The following is a 23,891-nucleotide window of genomic DNA, read 5'->3' on the forward strand; positions in this document are numbered from 1 at the left end:
TTTTTACGAAAACATACAGTTTCGAAGAGGTTGCTCGGATCATCATCTCGTCCCATTTACATACTTGACTAACTTACCACTTCCATGCAACCGGTACAATTTTACAAAAGATAGCTCATACTCTCATACACAATCTTTTCTAGGATATATGTATGTATCACCTAAAGCAATAGTGCTGGTCACGACATTTGTCCACTCTGGTTGTCACATGAATGTACCTTGCTGTAAATTTGAGACAAATATAAACAAACATTCAAGATCATACTATATACACATTTTGAGGTCTTTCAAGATTATAACATGGCTTAAGTTAAGGTGAGATATATTTAAAAAAGTAAGCTAATAAAACAAAACAAGACGAGTATTAAGTAGAACTATTTATCATTCATTTTTCGAGATAGATACATATTTTTTAAGAGACCAATTTTTTTTATGTTTTTAGTTCTTAATTTTTTTCTTCTTTCAATTTTTCTTGTGTTGACCCGTACTTTTGCATGGTTTTATCTTCTTTGCATGGTTTCTTATGTGTGAACCCCTTAGCCATTAGCCTAGTTGTATGTCTCCATATTTGCATCTGATAGTTTTCTTGAAGGTAATTGGCTCATCATCTTCTATTGAGAATGCATATTCAACTAAATTTACAAACCCATAATGCGTCAAAGGTTTGTCTGACCCAAACTTCCGAACTATTTTATAATTCTTTTTTGGGTTGTGGCATCTAAAAATTCATGTTGATGTTGTTGTAATGTATGTGCATTTTCCATGTTGAACATCCTCATGATCAACCTCATTCTCGTCATCATGTTGAGTGATGCTCCACCTAAACAAGACTAGAATCTGGTTGGTCTTTAGATTCTATCTTAACTACTTGATTATTTTAAATTTCAACATCATCATCATTAGGCATCATAACTTTTTTGTCAAAGGTAACATCGCTGCTAATCACAAACTTAGAATCTTCTACACTCCAAATACAAATAAAATCGTATTTTTGGCTTTGTTAAGTAAAAAATAATGGATAGTTGATAAACCATCTTACAGTAGATAAGTTAACTGATTGAATTTGTAGTATTTAATAAAATTAACAGTTAAACTAACTTTTTTTTTTGAAGGAAACAGTTAAACTAACTTATAAATATAAAATGACATAATATCACATGAGTATTATTAAAATAAAATATGATAAGTTATAAGTTTTAAGCTACAAGCTACTTGGATTAACTTATTAAAAAATATCATAAACTAAAACAAAAAGTTATAAACTGATGAGAAAACAACTATTACCAAACAAGTGTTTTCTAGTCAAATAACTTGGCTCTTTTTAAAATTAGAACTCATTATATTTCTTTTCTCACAATAATCTAATGGCAACACTACATTTAGCCAATTATTTATTTATTTATTTTTATAATCTAACGGCAATACCACTACATTTCGCCAATTGTTTTTTAAACAAAAATGTTATGATCATCAATATAGTCATTATTATACTTTAAAAGTAATAAAGGTATTCTGACAACACCAAAACATATAGATGATTTTTTTTTTTTTTGTTACGGTATGGATGATATATTTTGACCACTATATTAAAGCATCATGCTAATTAGTTATTTGTTAAAGATTTAAAAGAGGAAAAATTTAAAATTTTATGTAAAAAAAAAAATTATTTTTAAAGTTTCAATGTATTAAATACATAATTTTTAAGATAAAGTTTTTTTTTTGGACTTTTTAACAAGTGTCCTTAGAGATGATATTTGTTATATTTCGCTTATTGAAATACTTATGTTTTTAGGGTAATATAAAGAAACTTAATTGGTATGTACAATTACTTTGTACCTGTATTTAATGAAGTCTTTCCACATCAGTTAATGAATATGAAAACATATGAGTTGTCATATTCATCAGTTGTGTAACAACATATCATTGAATGCATGTGTAAAATAAGTATAAATTTTAATATAAAACTAATTATATATTAGTTTTTAATATATTATGACATCTTATGTCTACTGTAACATTATTTAATGAGTATAAAAGTATTTTTAAAAATTTATTACATAAAAGTTTAAGTCGAGCTCATTTTATTGACATTGAAAAAAATGCTCTAGTAAAAAAACAGTCAATATAGAACTAAAATAAATAGATAATTTACATAACCATATATTATCTTTATTTATTAGTAGCTATAATCAAGCAAGGACATTGTTGTTTTTGATACAAGAAAAACATAAATCTCAAACTTTAAGGTAAATTATGAAAATAAAAATATTATGATATACAAATAATATTATGAGGTAAACAAATGACAAACATCGTCAATGCACCTATTATGTAGAGGGAGAGGAAACAAAGGACAATCAGCGTCACTGACACATCGAATTTCAAGTTCTGCAATGTCAAATAAGAAAAAAGAATGTTATTAAAACATGATAAAATACTGTGTATAAGATAAATTAGAAAAATTACGAAATAGTATGACAAATGACATACCACCATTGGTTAAAACAAAAAATAAAGAAAAAAAGATGATCAAAGCATAAACAAACAAGGAAATTCGAGCCATATCTTTTCTCATTTACATGTAATAAATAAACAAATATTTGATCCTTTTATAATTAAAAATTTTATATTTTATTAACTTGGATTAAATTATTTTAACATTTAGGAGTTGCAAGAAGCCATTTATAAAATTACATAAAACGACTCTAATCAATATGTTGTGTTTATCTCTTGACCTCATTTGATTGATACCTTAATCTTAGTTAAGATCTCATATAAAAATCTTTGATGATCATGAAAGTTCATTATTTTTTATTTATTTTTTTATCTTTTAGCCATTGGTAATATATTTTTTGATGGTTTTGGTTTGCTCCAGGTATATTTTTTTTTTCCCTTTTTTTAATAATATATTAAGAATAGACGGTATAAGATAGAGGTATATAACCTTCAGACTCACCTTAATGCATCACATATCTCTTGATTTAGTAAAAAAAAAAAACATGCGTAATAGATATGGGGAAAAACCCCAAAAGAGAACTAATAGTAATGAATGTTGGAACATATGAAATATATCATAGGATTTTTTTTGTTAACAAAATTTTAATTAATGTTATAACATATGAAATGTGGAAATAGATAGTAACTAACAATTGTTTTTACGAGAGAAAGATAACATATTTAATTTATTGAAAAGAGAAAATGTGTGAACAAATAGAAATATATTGGTAGATTAAAATAAGGGTATAATAAAACATAAAGGCAAAAATACACTTCGATAATCTGGTGTCAATATTTTAAAATGACATTTAAAAAAGAATGGATGGAGTATATAAAAAATTGTTTGTGTTTGGACTCGAATAGCAGTTTGATATATCCTAATTGTCACTCAATACCAATAGACGAGCCACACAATCCAGTGTATGAGCCCTATCAACTCATAACTCAATGATCAAGGAAGGGCCTTCCCTAGGAGAATAATGAGGATTAAGAAAACCTAAATCTTATGAGGAAGCAAGGAGACAAAATATCTTTTATATATGGGGTTAACTAGTCAGCCTTAATCTCATTCAATTCCTTCATAACCGTCGGAATAGGTTAGATCGAGTTAGACTTTGCAAGGGTTATAAGGCTTATAAGAGGTTTTTTGAATGGCTTGTGACCCTGTCTTTTAAGCTAGGCTTGTAAAAAAAAAGCTCAGGCCTTCTCTATTTAAAAAAAAGTCTGGCTTAACCGGACCTGTTGTAGGTTGAATCGTAGGCCCCAGTAGGCCGACCTGAACTATTCTCATCCATATAACCCTACACACCACATACACAAAGGCAAGACCTACGATCTGTGGCAAAAACAGTGTTAAAAATTAAGCAAAGATTGTCGAAGGTAGGATTTTAACTGGTATACAAGTGTACATGAGGTAGTGTGTGAGTAGTTTTAAATTTAATTAAATTATTTTATTCTATATTATTATATATTAAAAAATTATATGTGGGGTGTTATGTGATGACAAATCATCTTACATTATTCTTAGCATGTTTTTCAGTTTATTTTAGTAGGTTTTACCAGCAAACCAGAAGAGTATTAGATCAATTGTCTATCATTTCGGGACATTTGTAATTTATTTTATATTTGAGTCTGTAATTCTATTTTTTCCGAAACATAGCAATTTTATGGGTTCTTGAAGTAATTAGCGAACAAATCAAGTAAATCAGGCAAAGCAAGGCCTCCGAAGATTATTGGGCCTTGGGAAGACGAAGAATGAACGTTCAAGAGGCCTCATAATACTTTACAAAGGGAGGAACTTTGTTCCCAAGTTCCAAGACAACTTAACTACGAAAAAAACACCTCAATAGACGAAGAATACAGGAAAACAAGAAAGTAATAAACTAAAGCGTCTGACGCACAACAGGAGGCGCGAGGCGCCCCTAAGTGATACACTAAAGCGCATGGCGCATGCCCTCTGGCGCAAGGCGCCCCGTGACTTGCGAAAAGGTCACTTTTTGTGACTTTTTTGCCCAAGTTAGGTGGAAACTTTCCCTATAAATACCAATCTTCCTCATTCACACTTTCTCGTTCAGAACTGGAGCAGTTCAAGAGGAAGGAGATTCTAGGAAGCCAAGGAGGAGTTATATCTTCTCCTATCTTTTCTAGGGTATGTTTTTATCTTTTAGTATTTTTGTCTTAGTTATCATGTGTAACTAGATATCCATAGGTTAGGGTTCTAAGATGAACGTCTGTTTATTTTTGTTGGATAATTAATTAATTTAATGTTATTTATATTTTAGTTTATTTTCTGTTCGTGATTAAATTTTATTAGGATTAGTTTATTGTGGTGAAGTGCAACCTTAGATTAGGTACTTAGGTTGCGACAGAACATAATATTGTTATTTTTATTTGGATGCTTATATCTTGATATTTATATCCTTATACTAGTAACTACTTGTCTAAGAAGTACGTGATTAGTAAACTAGACGAAAGATATCAAAAGCGAGTTGACCCTAATAGTAAGTACTTAGGAGGTGACATTACTAATATTTATTAAAATAAGTTGAACCTATGATGTAACTAGTTTATTACTTAGGGAAACAATCACCAAGGGAATAAACCTAGGTAGACCATTATCCTCAACCTCTAGGTAAGGTAGATGTTGATAAGGTTGTCCGTTTGTAGAATTACTTAGGGGGGAAGGAGAGTGTGTAACAGCCCGATTTTTAGCTAGATTTATTTTAATTACTTTTATTATGTGTTTGTGTGTGATTATTTGTGCTTGTGTGTATTTAATTGTCATCGGGTGCATTTACGTGGATTACCGTATTAGAAGGGTATTTTAGTCATTTGGCGGGTAAGGGTAAAATGGTAATTTTGGTGAGAATTATTTTAATAATTGGTGAGAACCCTTATTTTACTAAGTTACTAGTGTAGTGATTAGTTTTTACCGTTAGTGACCGTTGGTTACATTTTACCGTTATTAATTAAAATATCGTTTGGAGTGTAGTAATATTTTTGGTTTGAATAGAAATGGGTTAAGCCCACTAGAAACTAAGTTAAGCCCATTAGTGGAGATAACACTAGGGTTGTGTTAGAAGGATCAATTCATTCATTTCACAAAAATATTTCTAGAGAGAGGTAGAGAGAGAAAGAGGTGAAGAGAAGAGCAAAAGGGTTTTGGAGAGAAGAGCTTTAGGAATCAAGTGGGTGACTTAGGAGCTGAATTGAAGCAAGAGTTTGGGTTAATCTTCTTCTAAGGTAAGGGGGTTAGTTATTATCATAATCAATTTCAAATTTTACATCTTCTCATGTTGTATGAAAATGGGTTGATGAACAATTCATGTCAAATTCATGCTCTTGTTATGTTGCTGTTTCTTATACATGAATTGATGATTATGGTATGTTTGTGGATGAAATTACATGGTTCAATGTATGTATAAATGTCAAGTTGTGAAATTTTGCCTAAGTTGTGTTGAATTGAGGTGAGAAACAAGTTTCAATGGATGTTGTTGTTGACAAAACATGTTGTTGTGAGTGAATTATAACTTGGGTATACTTAATTATGGATTGATGATGAGAAATGAGATGTTGTTGTTGTTTTGAGAAAATGGGTCAAATGGTGAGTTTGTTTAAAATGATGTTTGATTCAAGTTTGTATATGAATTTGAGTATCTTTTCATGTCTAAAAACATTTGGGTAAACCTTTGGAATCAATTTGGGTATTGGGAGGTCAAAAATTGGGATTTTGGGGTGAAAATGGATTTTTCACGAAAACAGAATTTTCTGCAAACTGTCGTCACTCGCGAGGCTAGCTGGAGGCGAGTTGGTGGCGAGTAGCCACTGGAATTGCTCGCCATGGCGAGTAACCCTACTCGCGAGGCGAGCATCCCAGTGACAGCTTCCCCTGTTTCGCGCTCTTGCATCGTTTTTGTAACACCCCGTTTTCCCAACTTAAAAATTTCAAACATATTATCAGAGTAATCAACACATAACGGAATGTCACATTGCTAAAATATAATAAATGAGATAATTAACTAATTATCTTTCCAAAAATTCATCAACATATTAATTCAAACTTTGCAGCGGATTAAATTCTTTAACATAGACAAGTTCTTGGCACGCAGGCCTTATTAAAGCGTAAGCAATACGTAAAGGAATAGAAAATAGCCACAAAAGATCCCATCCCGTTACGTATCAGAGCATCCTAAGACTCAGTGAGGAATAAGTCACTCACGACAGCAATAGCAGCAACCTACTAACGATCACCTGCAAGTTACTCATAGGAAGAGCAACATTTCCAAGCAGAAGGGGTGAGATTTCACAAAACAATAATATTAAGCATATAATTCAACAATTATATTTAACAACATAACATTTCATCATATATAATAATATAGCAACAACTTGATCATCATATCCTATAGTAACATATTTAACACATATTCACCTTTTTCAATAACATAAACAACAACATATCACATTACATATAACTATATCATAACCACATAACATCATCTTAATCATTATCATAAAGCATCATAACATCATCTTAATCATTATCATAAACAACGTAACATCATCTTAATAGGCATATAATTCATCATCTCATCATAATATGACAACACGTATTTAACATCTTATAATAATATAACAACACATCATAACAACCTCATATACAACATCATACTTAATTATCATAAAACATCATAATCATCACAACATCAAATAATCTTTCATCAACAACTCAAGGTTAAATAACAACTTAATCACAACGACACAACTTCAACTTAACAATGCATCTTAGACCTCTTATTCATCTTAGACCATCTTGACAAAAATGCAACTACAACCTCTTAATCATGCATGTGGTACCAATACGGAGCATCAAGCCCCAATCGCTATTTGAGTATTATTATACTTCCAGAGCATCAAGCCCCAATCACTATTTGAGTATTATTATACTTCCGGAGCATCAAGCCCCAATCGCTATTTGAGTATTATTATACTTCCGAAGCATCAAGCCCCAATCACTGAATGCTAATGCATGGACTCGACCTCTTAAAACATCTTAATTTGACCCTCTTATATTAATCGAATAATTTGGGAATATCATCATATTCAACATCTTAGACCGACTCATGCAGCTTAGGTAAATAACAACAGCAGCATAGGCAGATTGTAGCAACAACATGACATAACAATATCAATTACAATTCAACAACGTCTCAATTATTCACATATAATTCAAGTAATGCATATACAATTATATCACAATATAACAACAATAAATCATCATAAATCAGTTTCACAGATCATCATTAATATTATATATAATATTCGTAACTACCCCAAGGTTCAACTCATAAACTCATTAGACCCTTTATACAAGGTTATTTCCTTCCTAAAAACATCTCTAGATGGTTAGGATAAAGTCCCCACACTTAGGAAGAAGTTTGGAAGCATTTGGAGTGAAGAAAATTGCATTTTAGGGTTTCTTGGATGACAAAATCGTGGCACGTTGGTCTCCCATCGTGGCACGATTTTTCCAGATTCGACAGACGACTTCAGATTTTCAACCTTCACGTTTTCGCTCTTAAAAACCAAACCGTTAACCCGTTTTCGATGCCGTTTTCGCCTAAACGCTCCTGACACTTAGCCCTATCATAATCTATAGAAAAATTCAAGTTTAAACCACCCAAAAATCGGTTTCCAAAACCTCACATAATCACTTATTTGCAAAACGTTTAGACACCGAATCTTCAAGCGAAAATTCCAGTTTTCATCAACCCAAATCCAAAACTGGTTCTAATCATTGTACTATGAACAATCTAAGGTATGAACACTATTTCTTCATTAATTCAACGGGTCTCCAACATCTAATCAACGAATTACAACCTCTAACCCTAATTTCCCAAATTCCCAAAACTACATGTTAAATCCAATTTCAGAATCATAGGCTTAAGAAGATTGAATGTTAGTCCCACCCTTACCTTATAAAGTGAAATCGCAGCCCTCTCGGTGAGTCTCCCTTCTCTTGGCTTTTTCTCCAAAACTGATCGTACGTGAAAATAATTCTAAACCTAGTTTCTCCTATTTATCTCTCCTCAATCCACTTTATCTTATTTCCTCTATTTCCACTAAACTCTTCTAAATTCCTAAACAGCCCCACATCTCAATATTTATTTTATTTTTAAATCTTATTCTATTAAATAATATAATAAACCACCTAATAAATCATATAATCATATAATATATTCTAAACTCTTCTTAATAAATTCAAATAAATCAAATAATTCAAAGAGGGCGTCACAGTTTTCGCATATTTCTGTTTTGATTTTGACTTTGGTGTAAACATGAAAGTTGTAGATAATTTTGTTAGCTTTCTAATGGCTTTGGTTTGACGTCCAAATGATTTTTAGAACTTGAGATATGATTAAATTACTACACATGGGTCATGTGAATTTTTGTGAAAACTTATCATAACTTTTTCTTTGAGCCGTGGAACCTTTCCAAACTTGATATTGGGTTTAATGAAGTACTTAGAGTGAATAATTGAGTATTCATTTATGTATTTGGGAATGTGAATGTGTCGATGGTTTAAGAAATATTTTGGGCGGATTTGAATCGGTGAAAACGGGTTTTGAGCTAAATGTTGTTTTGTCTTGGAATTTCTCATACGAACTTAAGTTATCCTTTGAACTAATTTCTAATATTTGCAAGTGGCTTAAGTCCTTGACTACATGATTGATTAAGATTGAATTGTAGGATTTCACACTTGAATAAGTTGCCTAGCTTGAAAATTATCAATGTTGGCCGTTTGCCACAGGATTTGGATTTTTGTCGGAAATGTTTCTTTAGCAAATTGCCTTGTGAGTTATTGTGATTATTCTTGTATGATTAAGTGAAGTTGTATGAATGAGTGATTATATTTTGGATATGATGTTTATCACGAGATATGTATGTTATCTTACTTAGAATGTAAGGAATGCTTAGATGGTGAAACTATATGTGATAGTTGATGTTTAATGGTTATATGTTGAATATGATATTTATCATGAGATGTTGTTTTCTCTATTACTTGGAATATGAGAATGCTTGAAATGGTGAAACTATATGATATAGTTGATGTTGAATGACATTGTTGAATATTGATAATCATGTTGAAGTGTGATGGTGAATACTATGATTTAATTGTGTATGGGCATGTTTTCTTGATAATGCAATGTTGTGGAGATAACCAATATAATTGGGTGTTGTCCTATATATTGAGTTGAGATTGTGAACTGTTGTCGCATTATCGAGTCCTTATACATGTCCATGCATCATAGTCGTTGTTGCTGTAAAAGGGATGACTCTTTTACTTCGAGATTATTGTAAGGCAGGTGTGAGCCCTTACATTCGATGTGCAAGTGGCATCGAAAGGTGACGACCTTGTTGAGATTTGGTACCACATGCATTTATTTGTCAATAAGTGCATATCATGACATGAGTCATATTTGAAAATGTGATTGGTGATTGGTGATTATGTGTGAATAATTGTGAATTGATGTTTGACACATGTGATTGATGATTGTCCATGAAATGTGATTAATGAATGTTCATGGAACATGATCGGTGATTGTTCATGAAATGTGATTAATGATTGTTCATGAAATATGATTAATGATTGTTCATGGCTTATGATTGGTGATTGTTCATGATGTATATGATTGGTGATCGTGTATGAATAACTGTGAATTGATATTTGTTCATGACACATATGATTGGTGATTATTGATGTGAGATATTGGGGTCTTGATGCAAGTATTGTTATGTGAGTATTTTTATTGATCAAATGCATGATGTTAATTGAAATATTATTGTTAACTGTTATTTGGATTATGATAATGTAATACTTACCCCCAGTGGATCTGTTATGGACCGCCTACTTGCCTGTATGGGTGAGTAGACGTTGTGCAGGAGTAGTGCTCGGTGAGTCTTTGCGTGGGATATCGGGAGCTTTCTCCGATATCGGGTCTTGTCGGCTCTGATCTAGGCTTGTCGTGTCGGTCTAGATTAGGTTATTTGTATCTTCCGTTGGATTATGATTTTGTTGATGACTACCCGTATGTTTGGGTTTTGAGATTTATCTTTGAGACATGATTTATTTGCTCATGGCATGTATATATTTGATCACTCTGATTTGTATTCCGCTAAAACTGTTGAGGTTTACATACATGTCTATCGGTTTTTGAATTTTGAATAAGACGTAACCTCTATTTCTTGAATAAATGTACTATTCGCATGTTTAATTGCTTTAATAGAAATAGGAGCGTTACAGAGTGTGCTATGAGTGTCCCAAGATTCATAGATGGGCCGACCTACAAGAACATTGACCTTCATTGGTTTTGGAAATCTTGGAACGCCAATTTAATTCTATGTGTCAATTACCTTTGAATTACAAAGACCCCGCACGTAAGGATCATCATGCGATCAACAGTGGATTTAGCCATCAGAGGGATAGACCTAGACCAGTCGAGATAGTATAGACCCCGCACGTAAGGATCACCGTGCGATCAACAGGTGCAGCTTGACAACCGACTAGGTTAGAATGTCTCAACAATCTCATCACTTGTATATTCTATTTAAGATAACTAAACGCGACATGGATTTTATTTATTATCCAACAAAATAAATAGGGGGGATTCAAAAAGTCCTAAACGATGCTTCCTTTTCTGCAATCAAAAACAAGTAACTTGCTATATTGCAAACAAATAAAAATTGCAATCTCTAACTCTTATCTCTTATTTTTTATATCGTCAACTTTAAATAAGTAACACGAACTGTTTAAATGAAACGACAATCCATGTGGATACGATAGTACTTTACTTATCACTTTATTACTTGGTAAATGATTTAGTACACTTACCTAATCTGACCATCATTATATCAATGGTAAGAGTTTAGCTTATAATCTCAAGCTATAAAGTTCAAATATTTTCGGGAGCGACTGTCGTACAAGGAGTGTTAGAGGCACTTTAATTAATAAAAGTCTCCCCTTGTCAATCTCAGTGGAATATCAGCAGTTGAAGCTTCTGGAATTGAAACAGATATCTTGAGTTCAATAGATGTTATGTTATGAATATAATGATCGGTGGAAGTCCATTCATTTAGCCTTCCGTGTAACTTTCATTGGTGGGTGACTGTACTTTTTTTTTGTCACATGAGAGAAAAAAGAAAGCAACTATATAGAGACAAGAAAATTGCTAATGCACCCTCACAAGATGTCCCCTATGATTAGCTTCTATCTTGACAAGAATATATACGCAAGAGTTTCCTTCTCTGAGAATGTAATGGATGGAGATGTCACAATCCTTAAACAAGATAACTTGGAATTAACTCCAGAAGGTTGGCATAATGATGAAATCTCAATTTCTCCTTCGCCACTAACTGAATTACATGGAGGGAGTCAGAAAAACACATAATTTTCTTCAAGCTCGCTTCCTAACAAAGAGTGATTCCTATAAATATATATAGCTTTGATTTATGCATGTAAAATGTTTGACACGCCTACACTACCATAGAAACAAAACAAAAATTGGTCATCAGAGTTAGGCATAATACCACCAACATTTAGGACCAAAATATCATTGTCGCCATGCTACCAACACACTGCCCTCAATGTCTATGTTGAGGAAGGGGAATTCAAGCTATCAAACACTCGATGTGATATGTTGAATTGGGAAAGAAACAGAATCAATAGTAGACGTAGTCACGAACTATATATGCCCCTTCAAAGAGAAGTTTATTCCCTTGTACACCAAATGTTCCACATGATCAAAGGAACTGTGGTTCCTACCTTGATAACCATATTTAGCATAACATTTAAAAATCTCACATTGTAATCTTCAAGAAACCTTGTGGAGATATCCGAAAATCCGCATGCACGCCAAATAGACACGACTCATAGGCAAATTAGTGAGCAGTGATTAATAGTTTCGATTTTCTCAACACAATAAGGGAACATAGGAGAAATGTTGACACCTTGATGTTGCAGAATAGACTTAGTTTAAAGTGATTTATAACAAATCTTCCAAATAAAAAATTGAACATGGGCCGCAAGAGGTAGCTTCCATATCCAATTCCAGTGACAGTCAGAACCATAATCCTGATATACATTAACACATATTTCCATTAAGTCATCTTTCCTTGTGTGCCCATACTTAATTTTAAATGACAAATATTTCTCTAATTGATTGGTAAATTTGATATTGGTGAGTTGTTCAAGCTCATCTTTAGTGGCTATGCTAACACCTTTAGAGGCACAATCTCTTGATTTATCTAGGCTGACTTTGATACCTAAAGAAAAGCAGAGACTATACAAAAGGTTAGCAATGAAGTGTGCTTGAGAAGTTTTAGCCTTCGCAACAGGAGAACATCATCCGCAAAGAAAGCATGAAATATTTCAAGGCCATCATAAATGATATGAAGAGGTTGCTTGAGACCCAATGATTTTACTCTTTTTTTTTTACAAAGAACAAACTTATTGCATTTCATTCATAATAATAGTAGAGATACAAGATGGAATCTTAATATGAATATGGAAACTAGCATGACACAAAGCCACTAAAGCAAAACTATGAGTGACTTCGTTGGCTTGTATTCGAATAAACAAACATCAGAGATTACTAAATCAGAAGCTAACAGGCATCGACAATAATTGATTACTGTGCTAAAATTAGAGACGTCACTTTTACTGTTATAAAGACTATATACCACAGTTTTGAAATCAAACTCAAAGTCCACAATACCTAGTTACAAATCACGAATCCAGTACATGGCTGATAATAAACCTAAAGTCTCACCCAGACCCACATAAAGGAGCGAGACATCCATTCATTCTTGGCCAAAACATAACAATCTTTATCATCTCGAATGCACACACCAATGCCAACCTGATTCCGAGCTTGAGAAAAGGAGGCATCAACATTACATTTAAATCTGTCGGGACTTTGTTTAATCCACTTCAAGTCATTCGGCGTAGCGGGATGTTGAGGGATAGGATGACGAATAGACTGAGCATTAGTAGGAAGAGATCTTGCATGAGCACAAATAGCTTGAGTTGTTTCAGTAACATTGTTTCATACTTTATTGTTTCGATGCTTCCATATACTCCAGAGGATCACACTGAAAACTTGCTTTTGTTACTGGTCTCGGTGTTGTAAGATAGCAAACACATTGGTTGGAAAGGTTGCATCAATATCAAAAGTTGCCATCAAAAGACTCCATAATCCACTCCGTTGCCAACAAATCTTGCTTTTATCACACATAAAGAACATATGGGTACTATCCTCACCAAAATCATCACACACTGCACACCTATCAGTACTCTGAACTCCTTTTGATTGCAATCATATTCTTATGGGTTAACAATTATGACAAGCTCTCCATAAGAAATTCTTGACCTTCGGGGGCAATTTTAAACTCCAAATATAATTCCAGTTACCCGACACACGTGTTGTACAACTTCCACCTCATGATTTAGAATATCCTTGTAAGCATTTTTAACTGAATAAGCACCATCCCTCTCGAACTTCCAAACAGGCACATCTTGAGTTATCGAAGAGAATAACAAAGTATTAAAAATATTTCTAGCAGTAGTATTGTCCAAAAAAGCATTAATTTACTCCATATTCCGTTGTTTTTGGGGTGTAACCAACAAGTCAGAAACAGTGATAGATGACCACTCCAAATGATGATGAATGAGAGTGCCACTACCAACATCGATGTCATTGCAGGTTAGTGGGATGTCGGTGTTGTCGTCACATATCCACGTCTTTCCCTATCGTCGCCTCCATGTTGTCGTCATTGAAGGCACAAAGTCATTCCATCTGCCTTCTACCTTTTCTACTTCTCCATCTTTTTTCTACCTTTTGGTCGTTCAACCATAACTGACCAAAACCCAGTTTCTCAAAACAATCAAAAGTCAAACCAGAAAAGGCGAAGGTTGAATCATATGAGCGGGCAGAAGTGTGGCAAGCAACCCCTAAATGGGATAAGAATAATAATGAACTCATATTCGAAACACACTACACCTATAAACATGAAGGGAAACTGACCCGATTTGCGATGATACAAAAGGTTGTCTCAACCATGGAGAGGCAAGAAGGATGAATAATATTGAGAATTGTAATCTGTCGATTAACTCAGATGAACGTGTTTGGTTCATCCAGATGAAACTCTAAAATTACTACAACATAAAAACCACATTCTTTATATTTAGTCAATATAATTCAAATGAAGTGATTGAGTTAGACACTTCCTCAATTGAATCTTTTTATGATATTAGAGAAAGTTTGATTCGACCCATAACTTAATTGGATCTTTTACTGGACAAGCTAGCCACCCCGCCATGTTGAAGGGGACTGGACTACCGACGAGATATGGAAAAGAGACAGCATAAGGACCCCTTTTAACATCCGCAGAGGTTAGAAGTTCAATAAACACAGTTGTGTTGGTCCCTTCTTGAAAAAATCTTATGTCCTTGTTGAGTTTGGCAGGCATCAAGTGTGACACAAACGATTCTAACAGTACCACTTAATGGATGGAGTAATTAAATTGAAGTTAGACATTTTTGGAAACATTGGTTTTTCGTAAATTTGGATCCCAATTTTACTAACAATTAAAATGTTTAAGACACCTCCCAAAACAACGACATCAGTATTAATGGCAGTAAACAAATTTAGCAAGTCAATCAAGACATACCTGAACCTACAAAAATGGCTTACAGTGAAAACTGACTTGCAAGGTGAATTAGGTCACATTGTGGGATTCTCAACAGAATTCCATGAACAAGAAAATTACATTTTGTTCACAACTAAATAACACAAGACATAAGAACCAAAGAAAAGACAAAAAATAAACATGGTACAAACACTACCAACAACTCTAGTAACTGTTCCACCACAATTAAACAACCTATTCAAAAACATCCATAATCACATCATTAACAAACCCTTTAACACCCTTTGTTTGAACATCTTCATCCTTTTTCCCTCCACCACCACCACCAGGAGCAGCCCATGTTGAAGGAAGTATTACAGCTTCACGTTGAGCATCGACGACGTCCTTCATAGTGCCCTCACTCACACCAAATGCAGCTGCAAGTTCAGGTCCCAAAATGGTCTTAAGAAGTGATGCAGCACCTGCTAGAAACTGTGGATAGCTCTTTTTTGATGAGGTTGTGAATCCAAAGAACTCTAAGGGTCCATTTCTTGCAGCTATTTGACAGAAAGGAAAGTATCTTGGTATGTAGAATATGTCTCCTACTTTGATTTCTGCTTCCATTGCATTGCTTCCGTTTGGAAATAGTATCTGAATTCTTCCATAACCTCTTAATACTATGGTATACTCTGTTGCACTTGGATTCACATGTGGTGCCATCATTGATCCCTAACATACACAATGCATGAAATAGAAAAGATGAATAAGAACCCAGCAGCAATATCATGGTTAAAATATGTAAGGTCTTGTTTGTTTGCATACCGCGGTGAGATTGACGTGAAAAACACCGATATCAGGTATTTTGAGCGGAGAATAATCGCCACCATCCAATGCACTGCTCCAACCATATGCATTTCGGAAATCAGGTTTTCTATCATAGAGATTGTAAGAGTCAGGGGAATCAGCTCTGTCTTTATTCTCTATCTTCTTCTTCTCTTTTCCTAATACATTTTTCATGAGCTTCCTCCATGACCAACTTGTTTGCTTCTCCTCTTCCTCTTCTTCTTGTCTTTGTACCAATGTCTTAAGGTGTTGCACTTTGTCATTCTTCTTCAGTTCAAGGAATTTGGTCCATAGACTAGGAGAATGAGAATCATCATCAATGAACACAATTGGACCATCTTGTTTCTTGGTGAAGATTCTCTCTATCTTTGTTCTTGATTCCTATAAGTGGTAATTAACAATAATACACAATTTAGACCCACTTGATATATTGTAATATTGCTACATTAGGCAATAGCTTACATTAAATGCAGTTTCAAGAATTGTCGGTCCGAATCCAGCAAGCACAGATTGTTGATTATCTCCTCCACCAATATAGAAAGGCTACATAAAATTGAAGAATGTTAGAAAAACATGGTAACAAGATAACATAAAGTGGATAATATGTGAGTGAAACATGTGAAATTATAGAAGCATATATGTACCTGAAAAGTATCACCTAAACTTGTAGAGGGGTCAAAACTGCATATGACATGAAGTCTCTGACCTTCACCTATATTCACTAAATAAAATACAGTACCTGCTGGAATTACATACAAATCCCCTGTCTTTATTCTCCTTTCCTCTAGTTCATCTCCATATATGAATCCCAACTTTGCTACCCCTGCATCCAAGTTGAAAATTTCACTCTAAATTTCTCTAATGACTTGATGTTCACTTGTTGCTTCAAGGCAATAGAAGCTTTAAAATTGTGATGTTAAATTTTGAGAAGTAAAAAAATACTAAATTGAGTCACACTATTCAATTTAAGGGCCTAAATTGAGTCACACAAAAATGCATATTAACTCTTCATACTTTAGGCCTAGTTCCTTGTATTCTCTAGTTCTATGAAGAACAGAGACTCCTCGGATTAAGTGTGTCCAGGCACCGACACAACACCAACACTTTAATGTAATTTTCTCAAATTAGTTGTGTCGGCTTGTTGTGTCAGTGTTTCATAGGCATGATTAACTAATATAAACAAAGAGAGGAAAAGCTTAGTTATGAAAGATAGTAATCTAATACCTCTACGGACAAATATGATCAAATTGGAGTCAAGATACTGAGGAATGAACAAGGATCTTGGTTCCATATTAAGCAAACCAATGTGCATGTGCCTATCCAAAAACCTATCATCATTGTTTTTAAACAACCTCAATTCTCCTGCATGAGTTTTGACAACACTCTTTGAGTTTTGCATCAAGAATAAGTTTGATGATGACCCTTCTTCTCTTTCTTCATCTTCACACATTGTTATGGTCACTCCTCCAAGAAGGAGGAAGAACAAAAGGGTGGTTATGGTTTTTGCCATGGTGTTTGATGATTTGAGCGGTGTGATGATGAAGGTGGTTTATGAAGGGAATGTGAAGAGAGTATAGTGTGGCACGTGTCGTGCATGTAGAACATGGGAGGTTTTGCTGGCGATGTAGTTTGTAGACAAGTTTGTTAGTGAGAAATGAGAAAACATGTTTCAATGACACACTTACACACACATTGTCTTATCCGTTCAAAAACAATGATATTTAGTTGGAAGGATTTATGAAATGAATAATGTTTGGTGTATATTTATATATTGAAAAAGGAGTAAATTCAAATGATACGATTGATGAAAGAAAAATGAAATTTTTAAGATCATTTTCTGAACATTTTCTCTCTCATATTTATATTATATTTTTATTTTATTTTATTTTATTTTCACTGTTTTAGTTTGCATGTGGGTTAATACTTATTTTCTTTGTAAATTTACAATTGTCTTGTAAATTATCATGTAAATTGTTGTCCAAATAATGAATATCATAAGTAAAATGACATGATAAGAAGATAAAATGAAGTGTAAAATTAACGTATGAAATTTATAGATGTTTATGTCTCATTGGTGTTATGAAAATAGCAAGTGTAGATGGATAAATATGAAGAAAAAAAAAATATAATAATTAAATGATTATATGCGGTGTTTCGAAAGTGGTTGCATGTGAATTGTGAAATCAATCTATTGCAAAGGATAATGTTTCATGAACACCCTTTTCTCCATACATATTATGTACCACTCCCATGTGAGAGTGTATAAAAGTGAGTTTCTTGTGTGTTAGGGGACCACATGGACACATATCACAATTGTATATGGGTGTATAAGTGGTATATGCCACCTAAGTTGATTTATGTATCACTACTCATTGCAAAAGAGGAAGAAAAAAAATATTGTGATGTAAAGATGGTTTGGTGGCTGTCGTGGAAAAGTTGAACGATGGAATGATAAAGCAGTTGAATTTCAACCATTTTTTTTAGATGAAATAGCAAACACCAATAAAATTCATACAACATTAAAATGCATTTTTGGATTCAAATGGATCTCTTCTAATTTAGTTGAGATAACATAGATCTCTTCTAATTTAATTAAAATTATGTATTCAAATGCATTTTTGGACATGTAACAACATTAAAACTCTTAGGACTAACTTGGTATCAATGTTAATTAATACCGAAAAAGTTTTTTTTTTATTAAATAATTGATATTTTATTTATAATTTAACATTATAAAATATTACAATTTCCCACATGGATGTACCACATCATCAAAATGATTTTCATGTCATTAAAAATATGACACATCATTAATCTTTGAACAAAAAATATTTTAAGAAGATTTGATTTAATGGATTTTTCAAGTCTCATTCTTGGAGTGCTCCAAAGGATGGAAGACGACTTTATATATATATAAAAGTAGCCCTTCTTCATGACTAATTAATATGTTACACATGTAAATAGTAAACAGTATTGCACTTATATGATATATCATTAGATTAATAAGTTTCGTCATATTTTATTTAATTCAATGATAAATTTGTTCATTTTCTACGTGAGTGAAAATAAAATGGTGTATGTTATAACATTTACTTCACTTGAACACCATAGATCTCTAGTCTTCTTAAAATTATTAAGATTAGAAGTAAAAACTTAAGATGTTTGATGAAAGTATTTTATTCAATCTTACATATAAACAACAAAAAAATAAACTTTGATTTCTCCAAAAACAAAGATAACTTTTGTGGAGTATAAACAAATTTTAACAACTCTTAATTTTTCTTTTTTTGGGTTAATTTTTTAAATTGCCTCTGAAATATACATAAAGTATGAAAAATATTCATGTAAAAATAATTTACAGATTTAACACCTTTAATTTAAGATTTTTCTTATTTTCATCTTGAAGCAACCCAAACTCAAATGAGAAGCTCACGCGGTAGTGAATCTTGCCATATGGTTACTGCCGCGTGATATTTTTTATGATGTGGCAATGTTTTTGCTCAATTTTTTAAATAACATTAATTGAGAGACTGAAATAAATAAAAATGGATCATTTTTCTATGTAGACAGAGATAAAGTCCTGAAAAATTAGAAAAGTTGTATATTTATAGAGATGAAAAGCATATTTAACCCTCTAAAAAATCAATAACTCGTGGCCATGTTTGATTGTTTACAGGAGAAGCTTGGTTCTTTCTTCTTTTTACTTGAACAAAGAAAAAGGTTGAAGCATTGAGTGTCCCTTCCGTGCGGTGAAGTGAATAACAATCAATTTGAAACCCAAAAATACACGCCATTTTCAACGGTCATTTTTTACTTCAACAAGATTGTATTTTTTGTTTTGGTCAAAGGAAAGAACACAAACATGGCCGAAACATCCTCATCCAACAACGTTAATAATATTCCAATTGAAATTGTTAGCGAAGAAGAAATGGCGTTCATAGAAGCAGCTTATGCTTCTGTCTCTTCATCTTCTTCTTCTTCTATTCTCTCTCGTTGTTCTTCTTCTTCTTCTCCTACTCGTCTTCTTCACAACAATGCAATTTCCATTAACTCAATTACTCTTGTATCTAAACGAAGACTATCTTCATCTTCATCTTCATCATCATGTGCTGGTGACATTGAAGATACTGTTGTTAATTCTTCTTCACAGAAGAAACCCAATATTTCTGATTCATTTCTCCGTCGTTTTAGAAAAAAACGTGCTTTGTCCGTCACTGATCTTACATCCACGGTACATATCATTCTCTTTTTTTAATCTTCTTTATTTATTTGTTAGGCTGAGAAATGGATGAGTTATTTGTATGAAATTAAGTAGAATGAAATAAAATCACTTTTTTTATTTGCTGGAAAGATTAAATTTTTTGGTGAAATAACAATTTTTTGGGATCCAATTTTCATTTTCTTTTTTAAACTCGATATCCGGCCAAAGATGACTAATATGGGGATCAATTTCACAGTCTATTAACGGGGTCCAATTGTAATCAGAGGAAAGCTCACACTCCAAGGTCCCAAGCCGACCCCTTGCGATTGAGATGGAATGGAAACAACACATTGTTCATTTTATTCCATAACATCTCATCAATTATGAACATTCAATAAAAAAAAAATTGCTCAAGGCTTTTGAGTTCTGATATCTGTGTTGCATTTTACTAACCTCGGTTTAGTTGTTGATTTGAATGGATTCATTTAGAGAGACAAAGCTCCATTAGTGCTATTTTTTCGGTATGATTGGGTGGGAATTGAGAGAAGAGAAGGGAGTAAAATCACTATTCACTACAGAATCAATTTTAGCAGCCCTTTAAAAATAGACGGATTTGAAGGGAATTGTTAAGACTTAAGACAGTTAGAGTTAGTTAGAACTAGTTATGAGTTAGTTAATTAGTTAGTTTAGTTGGAGTCTGTAAATAAGACTTTCATGTACACAAATTACTATCTTTTATCAGCCAAATATGATATCTTATGAGTTTTTACCTCATGAGTATTCCTATGCTCCTTTTCTCTCCTGCGAGTATCTATGGCACTATGATCCTATGATTCTTCAGAGGAAGCAAAGATGTGTTATAAAACCTTAGAGGAGTCAACTAAAATATCCTTACATTAAATGTTAGATAAGGGTTTAAACTTCAAAATACATTTTGCTTCCATGTCTTTGGTTGACCGGTGGCCGGCCGCCTCCGTGAATTTAAACTTAAGACCTTTCTTACCATGATTTTTAGAAGCTGCAATATGTAGCTTCTGTGTGATTATGATATTTTCCAAACGCACTAAAACTTTTCCCCTCAACCAAACATGTTATGTTTCCATTTTGTGGGAATAAGATCACAACCAACTTAACTCTATTTGTCAAATTTTATGATAGGAATGGTGCCCAAAACAAATGGAATTTACACTCCTTCTTGGAGGCAGAAAGGTCAATCAATTTATGAAAGCTGGCATTGCTCGACATGCAAAACTTGAAGCAGAGGTACTACTTAATTCCTGATTACTTGATTTTCCTTCTTTTAAGTGTCGAACATGGCCACATTCAGAGCTGCAATAAATCGTCCAATGAATTAAAATCTCTTAAGTGATAGCACAATATAGCTTGCTGATAGAAGTTTCTCGTTGTTGGTTAGATAGTTGCAGATTATCTTTATTTGTTTTCTTGTTCTCTTGATAACAGATTGTATGCTTTTATGATCATTTGAAGGTTTCTGCATCCTATTTTATCAAGTTTTCTATCATTTAAGTTGTTGTTCAAATGAGTGATGATAGTGCTGATATGCAGGTTATAACACGAATGGAAGTGAAGGTCCAATCACAAGAAGATCGCATGGCCCTGAAGTTTCTTAATTTTATAGCTGGTGTGAATCAATTGTTATTTGAAGGATTAACTCGGGAACTGCCGATGTAAGTTATGACATCTCATTAGCCAATCCTCAGCTTGGCATGAGTTATATAGGTTTTGATAACATAACGCTAGAAATCAGGTTGTGAAAGTGTAGTTCAAATGTAGCATAAGCGACAAAAAATAAGTTCTTAATTGAAATTTTTTAGTTATTGATTTATGGTAAAAGTCTAATATCATGTAGTGATTAAGCTTTTGATTTTACTAGTAACATACTAGATTTCAGAAAAATCATAGACTCAAGTTGAAATTTACATGTCTATGATGGTGGGATTTGGGGTAGTTTTATATCATGATGAACTATTCTTCTGATATCAGAATAGGCTTTGCAGAAGATATATGGATGGTGGGAATAATTGATGAGGTTCGGATGCCATTAACCGAAAATGATCATAATCCTATACTAATTGACACAAAGACTCGTGCTCGAGACACGCTCCCCGCTGAACCACAACGAAGAAACGGAAGGTATACTTATTCTTTTGCCATCTATTTCATTCTGCTGATGTGGAATTGCATGTTAATGCGTTCAATTGAATTCTTCTGGTGCTCTTCCTTTTGGCAGGCTTCAATTGATGTGCTACAAGTATATGTGGGACAATTTAGTTGCTGATAACTTTCCTTCTAAAGACTTTTTTACTTATTTTGGCTTAAACCCTCAAAGTATTCTCTGTGAAGATCTGAGAGTGCTAAGTGCTGACTCTGGATTTTCTGCTACGGTAAGTAGAGGAGACTGTGTTTCTTCCTCTTTGTTGTTGTCATCAAATTCTTTTCTGTTTCTGGAATTATGTGATTTTGCATTACACAAGATGTTGCATTACACAATTTTCTGCATGATTTTAATGTATTTCGTTTACTATGGTGTTTCTCTTAAATGCATTCATGGAGGATTTAATTTTATCTACAATCAGTGTAGAACTTTAAGATATGAAAATATTCTTCTGACAATATTTTGTTGATTAATTACTGAAGCATACCTTCTAAACGTTTTTATTTTTCTTTATTTGCAAATCCAGACCCTTGATGATGTGGTGAGATATTACAGAAATACATACATGATGTTGTCCCCTGCTAATGATCAGCTTTTGCTGAGGTAAGCTCAGAATTTTCCGTGCAAAATTGTAATTTTTAATTAATTTTCTCTTATCGAGCTTTCACTGAAAACATGGTTTTGTTTGCTTTGTTGACAGATATGAGTATCAGAAAGATCATTCATTGCTTTGTGAAGATAAATTTGCATATGATGCTGTGTGGCTAAAGAATCAAATCCGTTCTTGTATTGAGTTTTGGCTTGGAGAGCGAGAAGCCGCTTATGTTCACGAGGAGGAGCGCTGGAAATGTCGATTCTGTCAATATGCACCCGTCTGTCCTGCATACACTGAAAGTAAGGGAATAGATGCCAATACAAGCAATGATTCAAAAGCCAAAGAAGTCTAGATATCGGAATGCTGATTCACTTTAGCCACCGTTAACTGTCTCAATAACGGCTAAAACAAGAAAAAGCATGACCTTTCAACCAGATTGTCTATTTATTCCAATAAAGAATAAAGAGTCTTCTGATGACAAGCGGTGAAATTTCACATCTCTTTTCCCGCCGTTTCTTCCAGATCCATGCAAGACCGCAAGATCTTGCTTGTTATAACTTATAGGCCTATTAGGTTTACTGTAAGCATTGTTTTATTCATTTATCCAATGCATTGTTGTTGTAGCCGCATGCCAATTGTTATTAGATATTCTATTATCATCATGTATAAAGTTCGTTTTTGGGTCATCAGTGTAAAATTTGTATTAAATACTATCAAAGGTACAGGCAAAGATGGTTGTGATGAGTGGTACTTAGATGGAGAATCAAAATTCAAATAAAATCTCGCATGAAAAAGTAGCAGGTGATAATTAGAGATCATGCCTACACAGACTTGTACATAAGAACAAAGCACGTGCAAAAATAAGTGGAACAAGAATTTGTTGTACGAATGTA

At 33.2% G+C, this 23,891-nt stretch overlaps 2 protein-coding genes and 1 long non-coding RNA gene across 3 annotated transcripts; 1 reads left to right on the top strand and 2 right to left on the bottom strand.

Moving 5' to 3' along the window:
• Nucleotides 1-2,125: 2,125 nt before the first annotated feature.
• LOC11426419 (uncharacterized) lies at nucleotides 2,126-2,595 on the bottom strand. The gene is made up of 2 exons (XR_003011177.2): nucleotides 2,491-2,595; nucleotides 2,126-2,388 (listed from the first exon to the last, which is right to left on the bottom strand). It is a non-coding gene; the product is annotated as an uncharacterized lncRNA (long non-coding RNA).
• A 12,637-nt stretch (nucleotides 2,596-15,232) lies between these two features.
• On the bottom strand, nucleotides 15,233-17,565 carry LOC11412100 (vicilin-like seed storage protein At2g28490). The gene is made up of 5 exons (XM_003606428.4): nucleotides 17,251-17,565; nucleotides 16,671-16,849; nucleotides 16,489-16,569; nucleotides 16,006-16,407; nucleotides 15,233-15,912 (listed from the first exon to the last, which is right to left on the bottom strand). The coding sequence occupies exons 1-5, from the start codon at nucleotides 17,534-17,536 to the stop codon at nucleotides 15,439-15,441; spliced, it is 1,422 nt and encodes a 473-aa protein (XP_003606476.2). The 5' UTR covers nucleotides 17,537-17,565; the 3' UTR covers nucleotides 15,233-15,438.
• Nucleotides 17,566-19,646: 2,081 nt separating this feature from the next.
• On the top strand, nucleotides 19,647-23,728 carry LOC11410049 (exonuclease V, chloroplastic). The gene is made up of 7 exons (XM_003606429.4): nucleotides 19,647-20,257; nucleotides 21,386-21,490; nucleotides 21,794-21,915; nucleotides 22,232-22,381; nucleotides 22,479-22,632; nucleotides 22,930-23,006; nucleotides 23,104-23,728. Exons 1-7 carry the CDS (start codon nucleotides 19,889-19,891, stop codon nucleotides 23,348-23,350), a joined length of 1,224 nt encoding a protein of 407 aa, XP_003606477.1. The 5' UTR covers nucleotides 19,647-19,888; the 3' UTR covers nucleotides 23,351-23,728.
• Nucleotides 23,729-23,891: the final 163 nt, after the last annotated feature.

Source organism: Medicago truncatula, chromosome 4 (assembly GCF_003473485.1).
Source record: "Medicago truncatula cultivar Jemalong A17 chromosome 4, MtrunA17r5.0-ANR, whole genome shotgun sequence".
NCBI lineage: Eukaryota > Viridiplantae > Streptophyta > Magnoliopsida > Fabales > Fabaceae > Medicago > Medicago truncatula.